At 37.5% G+C, this 17,143-nt stretch overlaps 1 protein-coding gene across 1 annotated transcript; it reads right to left on the bottom strand.

Moving 5' to 3' along the window:
• Positions 12,366-16,929, bottom strand: SLN (sarcolipin). Its single transcript, XM_005689416.3, has 2 exons — positions 16,799-16,929; positions 12,366-12,958 (listed from the first exon to the last, which is right to left on the bottom strand). Exon 2 carries the CDS (start codon positions 12,881-12,883, stop codon positions 12,788-12,790), a length of 96 nt encoding a protein of 31 aa, XP_005689473.1. The 5' UTR covers positions 12,884-12,958; positions 16,799-16,929; the 3' UTR covers positions 12,366-12,787.

The raw sequence follows: 17,143 nt of genomic DNA, 5'->3' as shown, positions 1-17,143 counted from the left end.
CACTTGAAAAGAATGTGTATTCTACTGCTTTTGGACGAAATGTTCTATTAAGTTCATTTGATCTAATGAGCCATATAAAACAATCTGTCCTCATTTCTATATGGATAATCTGTCTAGTGATGTAAGTAGAATGTTAAAATTTCCCACTATTATTATGTTACTGTCAATTTCTCCCTTTATGTCTGCTAATATTTGCTTTGTGTATTTAGATGTTCTTTTGTTGGATGTGCATTATTTATGATTGTTATATCCTAATTCTTGGATTGATCCCTTTATCATTATGCAATGTCCTTCTTTGTCTCTTTTTACAGTCTTTGTATTAAAGTCTATTTTGTCTGATGCAAGTGTTGCTGCTGCAGTTTTCTTTTTATTTCTGTTTGCATGGAATCTCTTTTTCCATCCTCTTATTTTCAGTCGGTGTGTGTCTTCAGATCTGAAGTGAATCTCTTACAGACAGCCACTCTGTCTTCAACCACTCTGTGCCTTTTCATTGGAACATTTAGTTCATTTATATTTAAAGGAGTCACTGATAAGTATGTCTTACTGTCATTGTGTTAATTATTGGGGGATCCTTTTGTAGTTTTTTTGTTGTTGTTGTTCCTTTCCTTTTCTTTTGTTTCCTTCCCTTGTGATTTGATGGCCATCTATTTCTTCCTCTTCTTTGTGTCTGTATTTATTTATTATAGAGTTTTTGTGTGTGGTTGTCATGAGGTTTATATATACCAATTTATAAATATAATATATATAATGGTATACACATATAAACTATTTTAATTTGCTGATCTCTTAATTTCACACTCATTTTAACAATCCTGTGCATTTATTCCCTCTCCCATATTACTGTTTTCCATATCATATTTTACATTTTTTATGTGTCTCATAACTATTTATTGTAGATATAGATGATTTTATTGCTCTTGTCTTTTAATCTTCCTACTAGCTTTATTAATGGCAATTTACTACCCTTTCCCTTGTTTCTTTTAATATTCCTCTTTATTTTTAATTTTTGCCATTTTAATTACAATGTATCTTGACATTGTCCTCTATGAGTTGATTCTCTTTTTGATCTATGCTTCCTGGACCTGGATGGGCCTTCTTATCTGAAGTTTGACTGTCATGTGAATTTTATTTGGGCTCTTAAAACTGGAGTCTTAAGAAGATGCCAGTACTTTTCCTGAGCAGGGGATTAAAGGGAATTTCTTAGTTTGGGGCTGAGGAGGAATTTTCTTGGCAGGAAAGACCTAGAAGGAACATTTGATTGAACTGGGTTTGCTGACGTTTTTAATGTGTTTAAAATTGAAGAGATTTATATATATGGGCTCAACCAGTTGCTTGACATTAATTGAATGAGAAACTGAATCCATTCCATTCTGAAGAGAGGGCTCCTTCTGGCCACCAGGAATCTAGTGAAAGTATTTGAGACAAGTAGCAGTTCCATTGGGCACCCTGTCATGACACTTAGTTCATAGCTCACCTGGCAACACACACATACAAATCGTGTGCTCCAAGCTCCCATGGTGGTTTTAGACTGTCAGTGGAAGAAACTAAAGACACAAAAAAACTGAACTAACTCAAGTGTGACACCTTGAGGAGCTAAGCTCACAAACAGCACATTTTGGACCCAGTATTCTGTCCTTAGAAATTGTTCAGAGTTTGTAGTAAAATAAAGCTTAAAAAAAAAAAAAAAAGAAATCATGTTTCTAAAGTTGACAAGCTCCTGGACATGCAGCTATCCCAAGGACTCTAGTTGACCTCATATATAATTGAAATAGAGCTAATACTTTTAAAAATAATTTAATTAATTTATTCATTTTTAACTGCATTGTGTCTTCATTGCTATGTGCATGCTTTCTCTAGTTGTGGTGTGCAGACTTCTCATTGTGCTGACTTCTCTTGTTGTGGAGCACAAGCTCTAAGGCACACAGTCCTCACTAGTTGTGGCATGTGGGCTCAGTAGCTGCAGTTCATGAGCCCTAGAATACAGGCTCAGTAGCTGTGATGCACAGGCTTAGTTGTCCCATGGCATGTGGTATCTTCCTGGACTAGGGATTGAACCTGTGTCCTCTGCATTAGCAAGAAGGTTCTTATCCACTGGGCCATCAGGGGAGTCCAGAAATGGAGTGAATACATGAAAATAGAAATCTTGCCAAGCAATGATCTTAATGAGGCCCTTTTGACATTCCAAAACTGGTTTTTGCATACACAGACAAATCGGCTTCATAAACATCTTTTCAAATGAGCGAATGAGTACTTCCAGGAGAAAGCTTGAATTTACAACTTTTATTATGTCCTTTAATAAGGACATAAACACAGCCCACATAGCCTGAGACTAGCCTTGGCTCAATCAGTAGAACCTAAAACAAAAACAAAACAAAACAAGGGTAAAGAAGCCTTTTTTAAACCCAAGTGAATAAACCTATTCCAACTATAATGTATATGCTGGTGAGTTTTATATTGTAATCTTTAACTCATAACTGAGTTTTTAAATAAAAAGTATGAGATCTCTGTGTCTATCTGGATGTATGTATATCTACGTATGTATGTTGTAAACATGTTTCTATCTCTAAATAGCATTTTCCAAAAAATACTTGTAAATTGCCTCTATTTAATTGGTGTGAACAAATAAGCACTTATATACTTTTCAAAAATACAATAAAGGGAATTCCCTGGCAAATTCAATGGTTAGGACTCCACGTTTTCACTGCTGTGGGTCTAGGTTCAATCCATTGCTGGGGAACTAAGATCCTACAAGCCACATGGTGTGGCCAAAATTAAGCCAAACAACTCATGTTCATCAGATCTGGGAAGTATTCAACATTTGGTTAATGCTGAATTAGTTAATATCAAGTTAGTATTTGGTATTAAAGTTAAAGTTGTTGATTTAATTAATACATACATGTCTTTAGAATCATCAACATTAGGCATAATACTTTTATTGTACATAGGTTTACTGAAAGTCAGTAAGCTCATGTTATCTCTTTTACAAAATGGTCAAGAAGAAATATGACTTGGTATGATATTTTCATAAGTAATAAAATAGAGATAAATGGTTTAAACGTTTTTAGGCCAACTCTTTGAGAATAATTGTTTTACAGTATGTCTATTTAAAAATATTTTCTGCATATTTTTGGTAAGTTGAAGCTTTAAATTTTGCTAATTAAGTTAAATAACAGGAATTCATTGAGTGCCTAAAACATTTTTAATTAAGATAACATGCTGAAGCATTTATTGCTAAAGAATTCTATGCTTACTTACTTTGACTTCTTATAGCAGAGAGACTAAATATGTTTTAGACTATTAGTATATTTTATGTTTTTTTGAAAATTATTATAAAGTAGCACATAGTTTTAGAAATTAAGATTTTAAAAGGACTATATATGTATAGTAGGTTATGTGTTGGTAAGAGAAAGTATGAAGAATGCAAATTTTTTGTTAAGGAGAAAGGATTTCATCCTGAAGCTGGTTATTTCGAAACTGACCACAAGGTAATTTCCTTGAGAGGTTTGTTAAAGTTCAAGTTGAGATTCCTCATGAAAAGTTCCAGCAAAGTCAAATTTAAATGAATCCGTATGATCATTTATGCAAATGATGCACACTTATGCAAATAATTAGAACAATTTTATTGAAACCAGACTTATTTTGCCAACAAATTAGTCTTAATTTGGCTATAGTTGGCAGAAATGAGGGTAATTTTAAAGAGAAAAACTATGTTTCAGTAATGTACCTTTGTGGATATTAAATTCTTATATTGTTAATTGTCTTTGAGGTTTGGAATTTGATGCCTAAGACTCATTTTCTAGATGGCTCCTTGTTGCTATGTTACATTATTGTAATGTTTAATTGAATTATTAAAATGACATTCTAAGACCATTTTGAAATTCAACGCAGTAATATATCTTTGGATGAAGGTCAGGTGCTTCATGAACAGCAACCAGGAGACTGTGCATACTGGAAAAGGCACTATTTAAAGGATTTTCTCCAATTTAGATGGAAGAACTCTTACCTAGCTCATTTGCAGTGAAACTGAAAGGAATTAACTCTTGACTTCGTATTTCCCACTTTAAAAAGCCCCTGAACTGGACTGGACTATTGAGAGGATTTCTGACCTCAAACTCACCATGAAAACAATGTTCAAATAGAGAAAATATACCTTCAAAAAGTCAAGAAGACAACAACAGTGATAGAGAACTGACCCTAAAATCTAGACCACGCCTATAAGACCTATCCTACTAAATCAGTAGTACTGTTTACTGGGTATTTGTCCCCCTATCAAAATGCCAAGCTACTGTTTTACTTCTAGCTATACTTTTGCCTCAGTGTTCAGGATGGAAAGAAAACTTTTTGTGAAGTCATCGCAGAGTATAGCTACTCATGACATGTATTACTGATTGCTTTAAGTCTACTGCTAAAGCAAACATAAAATGTATGTGTGATAACTTGATATAATTGATAAAATATATAGCCTATATGGCTTCCCTGGTGGCTCAGAAAAGAATCTGCCTGCAATGCAGGAGGCCTAGGTTCAATCCCTGTGTTGGGAAGATCCCTTGGAGGAAGGCATGGCAACCACTTCAGTATCCTTGCCTGGAGAATCCCCATGGACAGAGGAGCCTGGTGGGAAAAGAGTTGAACATGACTGAACAACTAAACACAGCACATAGCCTATAAAATATTTTCCCATCAGCATATATCTCTGTGCTTGTTCACTATGTTTGATTAGTTTTCCCCTGGATGGACCTCCCAGCTGGTATGAGAGGCTATTTGCATTGGCAAGAACCAGTTTGTCAATGCAAGAAACATGCAGACCTAGATTCGATCCATGGGTTGGGAAGATCCCCTAGAGGAGAAAATGGTAACTCACTCCAGTATTCTTGCCTGGAGAATCCCATGGATAGAGGAACCTTGCAGGCTACAGTCCATAGGGTTGCAAATAGTTGGATATGACTGAAGTGACTTAGCATGCAAGCAAAGTGCATAACTAAGCAAATATAAATACACACACCCACAATCACACCCACACTCAGACACACACAAAGAAGGCCTACCACCACTGAGGGACATGATGGACCCAGAGCAGACAACAACTCTTGCCGGGGTCCAGCCCCCGCAGGATCCAGGGGAACCCAAAGGAGAAACAGCGTCGGCGAATGATTTAGAGAGAGATAAGGAAAGAATGTAGTAGATAAGAAAATAGAGGAGAGAAAGAGGCTGATATTTTTTGGTTTACACAGAAAGCTAATAAAGTCTTAGAAGCCCAGGCAGGAAAGTGAACGTAGAGAGCCTTTGTATTCCGGGGGATCAGCCTGAAAAAGAGAGGGAGGGAGAGGGAGAGAGAGAAAAAGAGAAAAGCACGGGGTGACCAAGCTTCTTCGGTGAGCTAGGCCCACTACTTTTATTTTCAAAAGGGACTTTTATACCTTAACTTGTACACAGAGGGAAATGAAAGATGCAAAGCCTTTCAGAGTCAGCCCAAGCGTTACATCTGTTTTGTCTTTATCAAAACCAGGATTTTTTCTGCATACCTTTCCCATAAGCAATATTGTGTACATTATCTTCTGGCCTTAGAGGCCTGTGAACATTTTATGACTCTCTCTTGATAAAGGCTGCTCAACCAGAAAACTTATTTTCCCTTGAAATGTTTTTTCTTCATATTTCTAATCTATGTCAGCCTCAGAAAATGTTAAACAGAGTTACATTTCTCAAGGAGCAAAGGTGCAGTGAGTTACGACAAAGAAAGAACCAATTAGCTCAAAGGTCTGATATGGTTAATTTCAAGGCTACACTTGTTTTTCTTACATTCCAACTATATTAACTAATACACTCCCAGGTGCACGGTGGATAAGAGATGTAGGAACTTAGCAACAAGCATTGGCCCAATAATGAAATCCTATACCAGCACTACTCTAATAACTTTTAACTCTTTGAAAGGCTCTATGTTTTAGGCTTCCTGTGCCTCTCACAGTTGGGAGGCTGTGAACAATCATATGCGTAACTGCAAGAGTCTGGATAACCTGCCAAGCAAGCTAGAATGCTAACAGAGGGGGTTTGAATTGAAATATTCCTCTCATGTCCAGGAGACTTATTAGCTAGAGCCCTAAGTTGATTTTCTCCAGAGAAAGGTGGTTGGGGATAGCCCCCTGTTAATGTCAGGGGAGTTGGTGAAAGTCATGAAATAATAAAACAGACAGATTCTGGTTTTGGGGTAGATGCTCAAGAAGGGGGGCTCCTCGAGGCCTGATCTCACCTTTCCCCATCAGGCCTCTTCCTCATGACCTTTGCCATGAGCAGGATTCCCCATGCTGGCTCCAGGCAAACTCTGGCATCAAGGAACAAATATTGTAATCAACAATAATTTCTATTAGCTTAATTAGCCATCAGTATTCTTATTCCTTCTTGTCCACTGCTCTTTTGTTAGACAAAGAAAAGATGATTCCAAGACTTTGTTTTAAACTCTTGGTAAATATAATTTTATAAGTTGTACACCCCATATGATTGAGTGGTAGAGCAATTAAAGTATTTGCCTAGTGGTTTTTGATATATGCCATCTTTGGCACTTTAAGTCCAGAGTAAGAGACTGTGCCTTCTGCCCTAGAATCTATCTGACAGCACAGAGGAACAGCCATGGTGATTGGAAAGAGCTCTCTCTGATCTGAGTTGGGAAGAATTGAATCTGCCTGTCCTCTCTGCATTTCATTAGCTCTGTGTTTGGGAGCTGGTCATTTGTCCTTTCTGAGCCTCAACCTTCCTCTTTTAAAATAAAAGTTATCAATAAAAAATAAACACTTCACAAAATAAAAGGAAATTAAATAAGTTTCTAACACAGTAGATGTGAAAAAAGATTTATTTAAATATGCTGTTTATAAGTGAAGTTAATTAACCCTACCTGTATGCAGTTTGAAAAATGAAATTTCACCAGTATTTACCTTGTTTGTAGATAAATTTTAAAATATACCCGATACACTGGGTTTGATGAGTCAATCATAAACATCTCAAACTATTCAGAATGATGATAGATTTAGATCAAAAGAAGAAAGCACCATGAATATTTCATAGAGCAGTAAACTGCCTTTGGAAAAGCTGCTTCAACTGCTCATAATTTAAAAGAAGTTTAGTTTGCTCATTACTGTAACAGAACTGTTAGAACTACAGATTTCATGCCCCCTCTTTATTATACAGTGGGGGCATAGCTTAAGAATCTTAATAACAGCTCCAGGAATTGGTGATGGACAGGGAAGCTTGGCGTGCTGCAGTCCATGGGGTCGCAGAGGTGGACACGACTGAGCGACTGAACTGAGCTGAACTGAACTGAACTGAACTGCGGGTATTTGGACTGATGTAAGACTATGCATAGGATTTTTGACTGAGTTGGGTGTTGGCGCCCTGAACAGCCTCATTATCAAGGGCCAACCAGATTTACTGTAGGCATTTGAAATATTAAGGGTACGGAATCTAGAAAAATGGTACTGATAACCTATTTGCAGAGCAGGAATAGAGACACAGATGTAGAGAACAGACCTGTGGATATGGAAGCAGGGAAAGGAGAGGGTGGGGTGAATTGAGAGAGTAGTATTGACGTATATACACTACCATCTATAAAATAAATAGCTAGTGAGTAGCCACTATATAGCATAGGGAGCTCAGCTCGGTGCTCTGTGATGACTTAGAAGGGTGGGACTGAGGAGTGGGCTGGGAGGGGAGCTCTAGAGTGTGGGGATATATGTATACTTATAGCTGATTCATGATGTCATATAGCAGAAATGAGCACAACAATGTAAAGCAGTTATATTCCAATAAAAAATTTTAATGGTTAAAAAAAAAGAAATGCATACAGATCTATTCCAAGGATTTTTCTATCTAGCCAAACATTTATTTATATGTTCAATAGATATTTATCTAATGATAATGATGGACCAACTAGGAACTAAAATTTAGCATTGAAGAGAGTCCCCATAGATGAGAAACAAACATAGGAGAGACACAAAAACAAATCATTGAATGTGATAAGTGCTATGAGCATGTTCAGAATGAAGCTCAGAAAACGGAATTGCCTGGGGATAAGTTTCAATAAGTAACACCTAATTGCAATCTTAACAAATTAATGTCAGGGGAAGAAAGAGAGGAAATTTAGGGCAAAGGGAATAGATGTGCAAGCTCACTGCAGTATAAGAGAGCATCACTTCAGTTCAGTCACTCAGTTGTGTCCGACTGTTTGCGACCCCATGGACTGCAGCATGCCAGGCTTCCCTGTCCAGCACCAACTCCCGGAGCTTGCTCAAACTCATGTCCATCAAGTCAGTGATGTCATCCAACCATCTCATCCTCTGTCATCCCCTTCTCCTCCTGCCTTCAATCTTTCCCAGCATCAGGGTCTTTTGCAATGAGTCTGCTTTTCACATCAGGTGGCCAAAGTATTGGAGCTTCTGCATCAGTCCTTCCAGTGAATATTCAGGACCCATTTCCTTTAGGATTGATAAGAGAGCATGGCACACTTGAAAACTACAAATGTTGAAAATGGTTGGAAATAAGAGGTGGTGGGAGGGGGCACAAGAAGGATAGGTAAACAGAAGAGAAGCTACATGGATCAACTAAAAGACTCTTCTGTGTCAAATTTTTTAAAAGACATTCTGAAAGCAAGATAATGATAAAATATATCTTGAAGAGGTAACATATTCAGAACAAAAGGAGACCGAATTTGTTTAGTTTGTCTCTAACTACTGGGGGTGCTCTGGGCTTTCAGGACAGGATTCTGGGTGATGGAATTTCAAGGTGGTGACAGATGAACCCTACCTTCTCAAGGCAGGCTCTGGAACCCCATTTAGGAATGGCAAGGATAATGTACCAAAACAACTGAGGAACTGGTGGGAATAGCAAAAAGTATTAGGCCCCAGTGGAAGTGAAAGGGGGCTTCTCCCCTTGAGATGGCTTCGACTGAGAGCCCCAAATAAGAAGAAAACAATGGCAGCACTACCATTTTATAACAATATTCATGCACTCATGTCTGGGTCAATGGAGCAGAGATGGAAATGTGGTTATGAAAGCTGATCAGGTTGGAATACCTTGGGGCTTTTTTCTTAGAGCTATGGTTTGTATCATGAATTATCTGGATAATTTCTTATGCTTAAAAGGTTAATTACATGGCAGTCCTAGGGAGAGGAGATAGTGACCAGATGTGGTGTTGGTGCTGCTAGAAACTGATAAAAGCATGTGTGTTACCTCAAAGTAAGAAATTGTTGGATAAAAATGAGATGTTCCAAAAGATGCCCAATTAAGTAGTTTAGGGGAGACTGGAAGAAAAGTGTAAGCCAACAGCACATCTTCCTTTTAAAATTCATATGGTTTGTTGGCATTGTGAGAGCAGCTCAACTTTAAGATATTCTTGGATCTTGGCTTCTCAGAATTTATTGTAGGAAGAGACCATTACCCAACAGAGAGCTGTGCAAACAGTATGATGGTTACTGGGGAGGACTGTTCTGATGGTTATGGATAAATGTTGTGAGGTGTTCCAAGACTCAAAGTCTAATATCTGTGTAGGCACAGACATCATTTAGAAAACTGTCAGTGGCAGGAAGCTTGGCAATGAGGGATCCCAGAGATAGTTCAATTCAGAAATCAACTCAAGTCAGAATCTTGAGATCTGTCCTTATGTGGTATAACTTCTGCCAATGGTTGGAGAGGTATTCTATACTTCAGCTAGCAGATACTTTCAATTTCCTAAATTTGTCATGTTCTCTGGAGAAGGAAATGGCAACCCACTCCAATATTCTTGCCTGGAAAATCTCGTGGACAGAGGAGCCTGGTAGGGTACAGTCCACGCAGTTGCAAAGAGTTGAACACGACTGAGCAACTTCACTTCACTTCACTTCTGACCTTTAGATCTTTATTAATGCTGTCCTCTCTGCCTAGAATCTCCTCCAATAACATCCTATCCTTCCCTTGTCAAAGAACTTATGCCACGATGACCATCTGTTTGTGTCTCCTTTGGTAAATCATATTCTACATGAGAATGGGGCTTGTTCGTCTCATTCTCCGTTTTAGCTCCAGGGACTAGTACAATAAGCTACCAGTAGTTTCACACAATTATAATGAATGGATGAATTAAAGAGAGAGAAGCTATGTAGGCTCAAGTCTATGAGCTACAATTTAGTTTAGCAAACATAATTCAGCATTTTGGTTCCTGAGGAGAGCTAGCATCTTCTTTGGGGATAACTAGACAGCTTTTGAGTGACTAGGGCCAATATTGATATAGTACTGTGATGATTCAGGAAAACTCAGGCCATAGGAAAGATTATACATAAAAAGAGACTATCAAATGAGACTGGAATTTAATAATGACTAAGACTGTTGAACATGGGAGAAATTAGGCAAAATTACTAGTCCCAGCTAAAGGATATCTACCTCTTAAAAAGTGACCCATAACGAGTTCTATCAGTAGAGCCAATCACATGAAAATAGAGAAAAAGCAGGTGAGGACTGACAAGCAAGAAATATTGCATAGAAAATTACAACAATGATCTTTAACTAGGCTAATGTTTTATAATGCTAAAGAATGTGAGGGTAAAAATTTATACTCTAGTGGTTTAGAGATCTATAGTTAAGCATGGTTTGTGTGCAGTCCCCAGCAGAAATTAATCTGGGATTTTTGTCATCCTAGCTTCACTACTTATATCTGGTTAGTGAGGCCCACGATCCTCAGTTCTCACATCTGCTAAATGGAAATAATGCATAGGGAGGGCCCATACAATAGACTCAATAAATAGCACCTGTTATAAATGTTGGCATCAACACACAGAGGAACAGAATTTATCATTTTTCTGTCCATTCCCCTCTCCACTACCGCACACATAGCTTCTCAAACACATATACAAACATGGGTAGATTTTCTGAGATTTTTCTTTGAGTAAGAAAAAGACTAGTAACTCTCTACCAAGGGGCCTGGAGCCATGTGCCCATGAGTAAGCATGCTGTACACTAAATCATTAACAATTGCATATTCATATGTGTAGTCTGACTCTGAAATTGGGAACATGACATTGAAGACTATATATACACTGTCGTTTCTCAAATTTTGTGGGAACTCATCAAAATAATAACACTTTTTTTCCTTTATCTCTTTCAGGGTTCTTAGCCTTGGCTGCACATTAGAATCACCTGGAATCCTTTTAAAAATAAATAATGCTCAGATTCAATCCCAGAATAGTGATGTTAGAAACTCCTGGAATAGGGCTCAAGCTTGGGTCATTTTCTGAAGGTTCCAGGTGATTCTAACGTACTAATTCCACAATTCTAATCTGCTAAGTCAGTGGAGACCATAGACTGTAGCACTGGCATCATTAAGTAGCTTGTTTAAAATGCAGAGTCTCAGGCCCCGATACAGACTAAATCAGAATTCAGACTGAATTGGAACCTGCACTTTAAAAAGTGCTCTCAGTGATTCATAATCACATCAAAGTTTGAGAAGTACTGGTGTAGGTATCAGTGTTTCTCACCTCTGGCTACACAATATATTTATCTAGAGGACTTTTGGAAAACACAGATTCTTGGGTTCTACCCCCTGAAATTTTTATTTAAGTAGTCTGAGGAGGATCCAGAATAAATATTTTGAAAAATCACTCCTAAGTAAATAAACTGTGCATCCAGGGATGAAAATCATAATGCTAGGTAGGCAAAGTCAGTGATAAGCTACATTCAGTAAGGAATGTCTTTATGAGGGGTACTATGAAAACTGAGGCTTAACAATACTCCCTTTCTCCATGGTTACCTTGAGATTAGCACAGAGAACAAATGTGATCTGTCTAGTGTGGGGTTTTCTAGCAACAGGCTTAAGAAATGTCTATTTCACGTATTCACAGACATGAATGTTGTATTTTCTATTCTCTGTTACAACTGTAGTTTATTAGCGACTAGCTCTATTTGCATTAGTATAACCCAACTGGAATATGCTACTCTTAGGGACATGACTCATGTTTCAGTTTTACTCAATGGGAAATAATGTAAATATATATTTTAAAGCAAACAGAGATATTACAGAATAAAATATACCTTTGTCAATTTTAATGATAAAACAAGGCTTCAAAGAAATTTTGTGCTTTTAGTGAACAGTTCAGGCTGTATTCCAGACCTCCTAGTGAAATGGATTTATTTTCCCTCTGCCCTTAGGACTAATTCAGAAGGAAATTTGAGGAACACTGAACCAATGGAATTGTTTGAAATATGACACTCTTAATTGACTTGGTTTCAAATCCTCAGCAGTTGGAAGATCTTGGCTTATCTCAAATGCTAGAAATATTGTAACATTTGTCACTTCAGGCTCAGTCAAGGATTAAATGGAGTATCACAAACAGAAGCTAAAATAAATTCTAAAAGTCTTATTTTTGGTTGACTTAACTTTATTCATATGATAGTTATAGGGGCTGACAAAGACTTCCTTTAACATTTCTTTCTTCTGGCAAGTTGATTTAGAGTTTGGTTGCTGAGTGTGGGTTGAAGGGATGTGTGGTGAGACAGATCAGGAGCTTGTTAACATTCTATGTCATCATGAATCCAGTTTACTTTTAACCTTGTGGCTTGTCTTACACATTTGCAGTAAGAATTGGGGAATAAATCTAATGCTTACTGACAAACATTTTGAAGCCATTGAGAGCAGCTCTGGAGGCACCCCAGATATTGTGCGAACTGGTCAGAAGTGCCATGGGGTGCCAGAAAAGGCATCCCATGACAGCAGTGGGATGTCAGGGCATACAGAAGATAGCCCTGGAGCATTGCAGTCAATTCCAGGAGTTGTGGCATCTCAGTACTGATAGGACCTCACAAGGAGCCATATAAGGATGACTGTAATCAGGACAACGGTGAAGTTGAGACAGATCTCCCGGGTGGATCGTTCCATTCTCAGAGTGGCTTGGTGAGAACTGAAGGCAAACTTCTGAGGGCACACCAAAGACCTCCTGCTTGTCCTTACCTCCTGTCATATAATAACAAAGAAAACATAAGAAATTAGTAGGCATTCTTTCCTCAAAGGAAATAGAAGCATTATGGAAGGGAAATGTGTTATAGGCTAAATTGTATCCCCCGCTCTAAATTCACATGTTGAAATCCTAATCCCCAGTATTTTGGGATGCAACTATATATATTTTTTTTTTTTAATTGAGGAATGTGGTTATATTTGGAGATAGGGTCTTTCAAGAGGTAATCAAGATGGGTTAAATTAAGATGAGGTAATTAAGATGGGTCCTAATCCAATATGAGTGTTATCCTTATAAAAAGAAGAGATTAGGACACAAACATATGCAAAAGGAAGACCATATGAAGACACAGGGAGAAGATGGTCATATGCAAGCCAAGGACAGGCCTCAGGAAAACTCAACCCTGCCAATACTTTGATTTCCGATATCTAACCTCCAGACTATGTTTGAACTAGAATTATTACTCTTCTTTGGGTCTCCAGCCTCTAATTTCCCCTGGAGATTTTGGACTTGCCAGCCTCCACAATCATATAAGCCAATTATATTACACACACATACACACAACCTCCCTGTCGATTCTGTTTTTCTGAGAAACCTTGACTTACACAGAGAGCCTTTTTTTTTTCTCTTGACCTGATGTCAAAAAGACCGATACAGTTCTGATTATTTTCCTGTGATGATTATATTGATGCTTATGGGGCTTCCCTCATAACTCAGTTGGTAAGGAATCCACCTGCAATGCAGGAGACCTTGGTTCAATTCCTGAGTGAAGAAGATCAGCTGGAGAAGAGATGGGCTACCCACTCCAGTATTCTTGGGCTTCCCTTGTGACTCAGCTGGTAAACAATCTGCCTGCAATGTGGGAGACCTAGTTTCAATCCCTGGGTTGGGAACATGCCCTGGAGAAGGGAAAGGCTACCCACTCCAATATTCTGGCCTGGAGAATCCCATATAGTCCATGGGGTCACAAAAAGTTGGGTACGACTGAGTGACTTTCACTTGATAAAACACAAAATATTGCATTTTTCTTTCTCCAACTTCTGTGCATATGTGTGTGCATGCTTGCTTGCTTTGCTACCAGCAAGTAAGGTCACCAAAACAGAAAAAAAAAAAAAAATGTTATGGCTTAAATTTTTTCTTGCTTCAAATTACATACAGAGGTAGGATACCATAATTTTTCAAGTTCCAAGCTGATCTATCTTTGTCTAACCCTGTGAAAGCATTAAGTAGTTTCAACAGCTGCTTGGCCTCTTGAAATCCCTGCTTTGGGCATAGAGCCTACTGGGGTCAACAAAAAGTCCCTCACATAACAGGCATTCAGTCCAAACAGCAAGTGTTAACCCCATGGGTACTTCTATTTCAACAAGGGCTTGTGCCAGCTATTTTTAGTCAAGTCCAGGATGTGCTTATATTGTAAACACTTCAAAAAGTGGGGGTGGTATCTTTATAGTCTGTATAGATAATACTTGTGGAAAATCATGCTTTGAGAAACATTAAATTATTACTTCCAGTGATGTGGCATAATTGACACTGTGTATATGCAAACCAAATGAAAGTAAAGATTAGAAATAAAATTTTAACTATTTAGAGCAAAAGTCTACTATGGAGTAGAAAAAGTTTAAGGGGAAAAAGTGTTTTATTTTCTAAAGTGGAAGTTCAGGGGGAAGAAGTCTCCCCTGAATTATGAATTATAATTACTATATTTCTTTTATTGTTAGTGTACCAAATTATTAATTGCATAAACCAGTCAAATGATCCTTTTTAATGTCTTATGTTATTGTTGGTATAACACATAAGTTCCAATAAGATTATATTAACAGGTATGTTGTTGAATGTTGGTTTAAAATATGACCAATGGTAACTGATTCATCATTCACTTTCCTTTTAATTCTTACTTATATTTTTGCCTTCTACACCATTTCCAATGAAAACCTTTACAAAGATTTGCTCGAAGGAGAAAGTAAACAGAAGATAATGAAGTATTAAGGAAATAGAGAGAATGTATAAGCATGTACATCAGAGCAGAGGAGGACAGGAAGTTGATTAATTCAGGCAAGGAGCCTAAGAACAAAAGAATCTAAAGACTCTAAAGCAGATTCTTCCTTATGGATTTATTAATGAAGTTAAATCCTGGTCCAAACACTAATTTATTTGAGTAAGTCCAAAGAAGTACAAAGATATGTAAAAAATTTGAGGCCTTATTTACAATGATCAAAACAACCCATTATTTTGCCCAGGAAGGGCAAAATAACTGTCCCATCAAATCTTATGAGACTGTGACACGACAGGAACATATTCAGAAAATGTTGCTGAAAGTTGTCCAGAGCTTAGCTCATGTGACCTTCCCAACAATTCGGACTTTTACAACTCAGGCAAGTTTTGTGATTTTTCTCTCTCCCAAGATTATTGCTAAGAAGCTGACTTTTAGAGAGAGGTTAAGTTGTTTGTGTGATGACTCATAGCAAGTTAGCGGCAGAACTAGAACTGGCAGGCTGGAAATAGTTGTTGGATTGTGGTTACTCTGTAGGAGTGATAACATGAATGATAACCACAAATAACTGCCCTGGCTAGTGTAAATTTTTGACCTTTGGGAAAACAATTTGACATTTTTAAATTGAGGTTGATAATGTTCATTCTCTTTTATCTGGCTCTTTCACTCTTACTTTAGAAACTCAAGCACATATATACCAAGATTTATATATATAAGAATGTTCATAGCAACATTTTCATAATATCCCTAAGCTGGAAACAACTCAAATGTTCATCAGCAATAGAATGAATGTGAACTGTGGTATGTTCATACTTTCAAATGCTACAGAGCAAATAAAATATATGAACTACAGCACCACATAATAGATGGGTGGATTTCACAAAAATAACTATGAAGCAAAAGAGGAATTTACAAAAAGAAACACAGAATGTAATTCTATTTCTTCAAACCCCAAAACAGGAAATTTAACTATATTGTTTAGGAACGCAGACAGAAATGGTAAAATTATAAAGAAAACCATGGATAAGACTAGCTCAACAATTAAGATGATGATTACCGATGATGAGGCAAAAGAGAAAAGTGATCAAGGATGGAATTCTGGAGTGCGCCAATGACAATTTCTTGACCTGAGTCATATTAATACAGATGTTGCCTTACAATAATTGTTCAAAGGGTATGTTTTATGGACTCTTCGCGTTTTTTTCAGTGGTCTCTGAATTGACAGCTACTCATCACACTTCTTTATTACCTATGGTTTACCTCTTACTATATCTTGCACTTTGATGGTAAGCTTAAATGCTGTTGTTTTGTATGTTTTTAAAGTAATAAAACACAGCATTAAGGTGGGAATTTCTAGTGAATCCAATTCAATCAACATATAAGCTAACTATAGGGAGTGGGCTCTAATTTCACACACATTTATGCCACAGTTAGGTAAAACCCCAGATCAGCAATCTTCCATTTTTCTGCTGTTAACCCACAAAGACAATTTTGGCCTCATTTTAAATCTTTCCTGACATCAAGATCACAGTATATGATTCAAAGTGAAAAAAACAGAAGAACTCTGAATAAACTGTTTGATATTAACTTTCTTTGAATGGAGACTTTGAAAAGATGGAAGACATATTTTCCTGTATGATATTTTTTAATAGGAAGGGAGACAACACATGCCATAAAGTGAAAAAAAGGAAAACAAGAATCAATAATATTCTCTTTCTAGTCTAAGAAACACTGTGTACAACAGGCATTGTCTATTTCATTAAGAAATGTAAATATTCCTGTGCTTTTCTTATTTGCAACTTGTACACACATACACACTGTATGCTAAGCTTAAAAATCCTGCTGTTACCTGAATAGGGTCAAGGACACACTGGGCTGCAGTAGGCTTCTCCTCTCTCTCTCCTACTTGGGCTCCAACTCCTGCTTGTCTCCCAGGCTGTCTGGACTTCTGGGCTCTGGGCAGGGCCTAAAGTAGTCCAAGGGAGGTGGCAATCACTGTGATGTCACTGGTGAAACATCTCGAAGGAACAACCTCCAAAGGTTGGAGGCTATTTGTGTTTAGGGGGACATGAAAATGTGTTGACTAAGGCTATTCCTTTGGCTGCGAATTTGTATTATTAATAAAAGCTCAAGGACTTAAAATCCTTTTCTTTCCAGTTGACTTTTGGTACAATTGATGTAGGTTTTAAATTCA

The sequence above is a fragment of the Capra hircus genome, chromosome 15 (genome assembly GCF_001704415.2).
Source record: "Capra hircus breed San Clemente chromosome 15, ASM170441v1, whole genome shotgun sequence".
Taxonomy (NCBI): domain Eukaryota; kingdom Metazoa; phylum Chordata; class Mammalia; order Artiodactyla; family Bovidae; genus Capra; species Capra hircus.
This window is presented reverse-complemented; position numbering and strand designations above follow the sequence as displayed.

Excerpts from the sequence above, each read along its gene's own strand:
- SLN (XM_005689416.3), bottom strand. The coding sequence starts at position 12,883 with ATGGAACGATCCACCCGGGAGATCTGTCTCAACTTCACCGTTGTCCTG.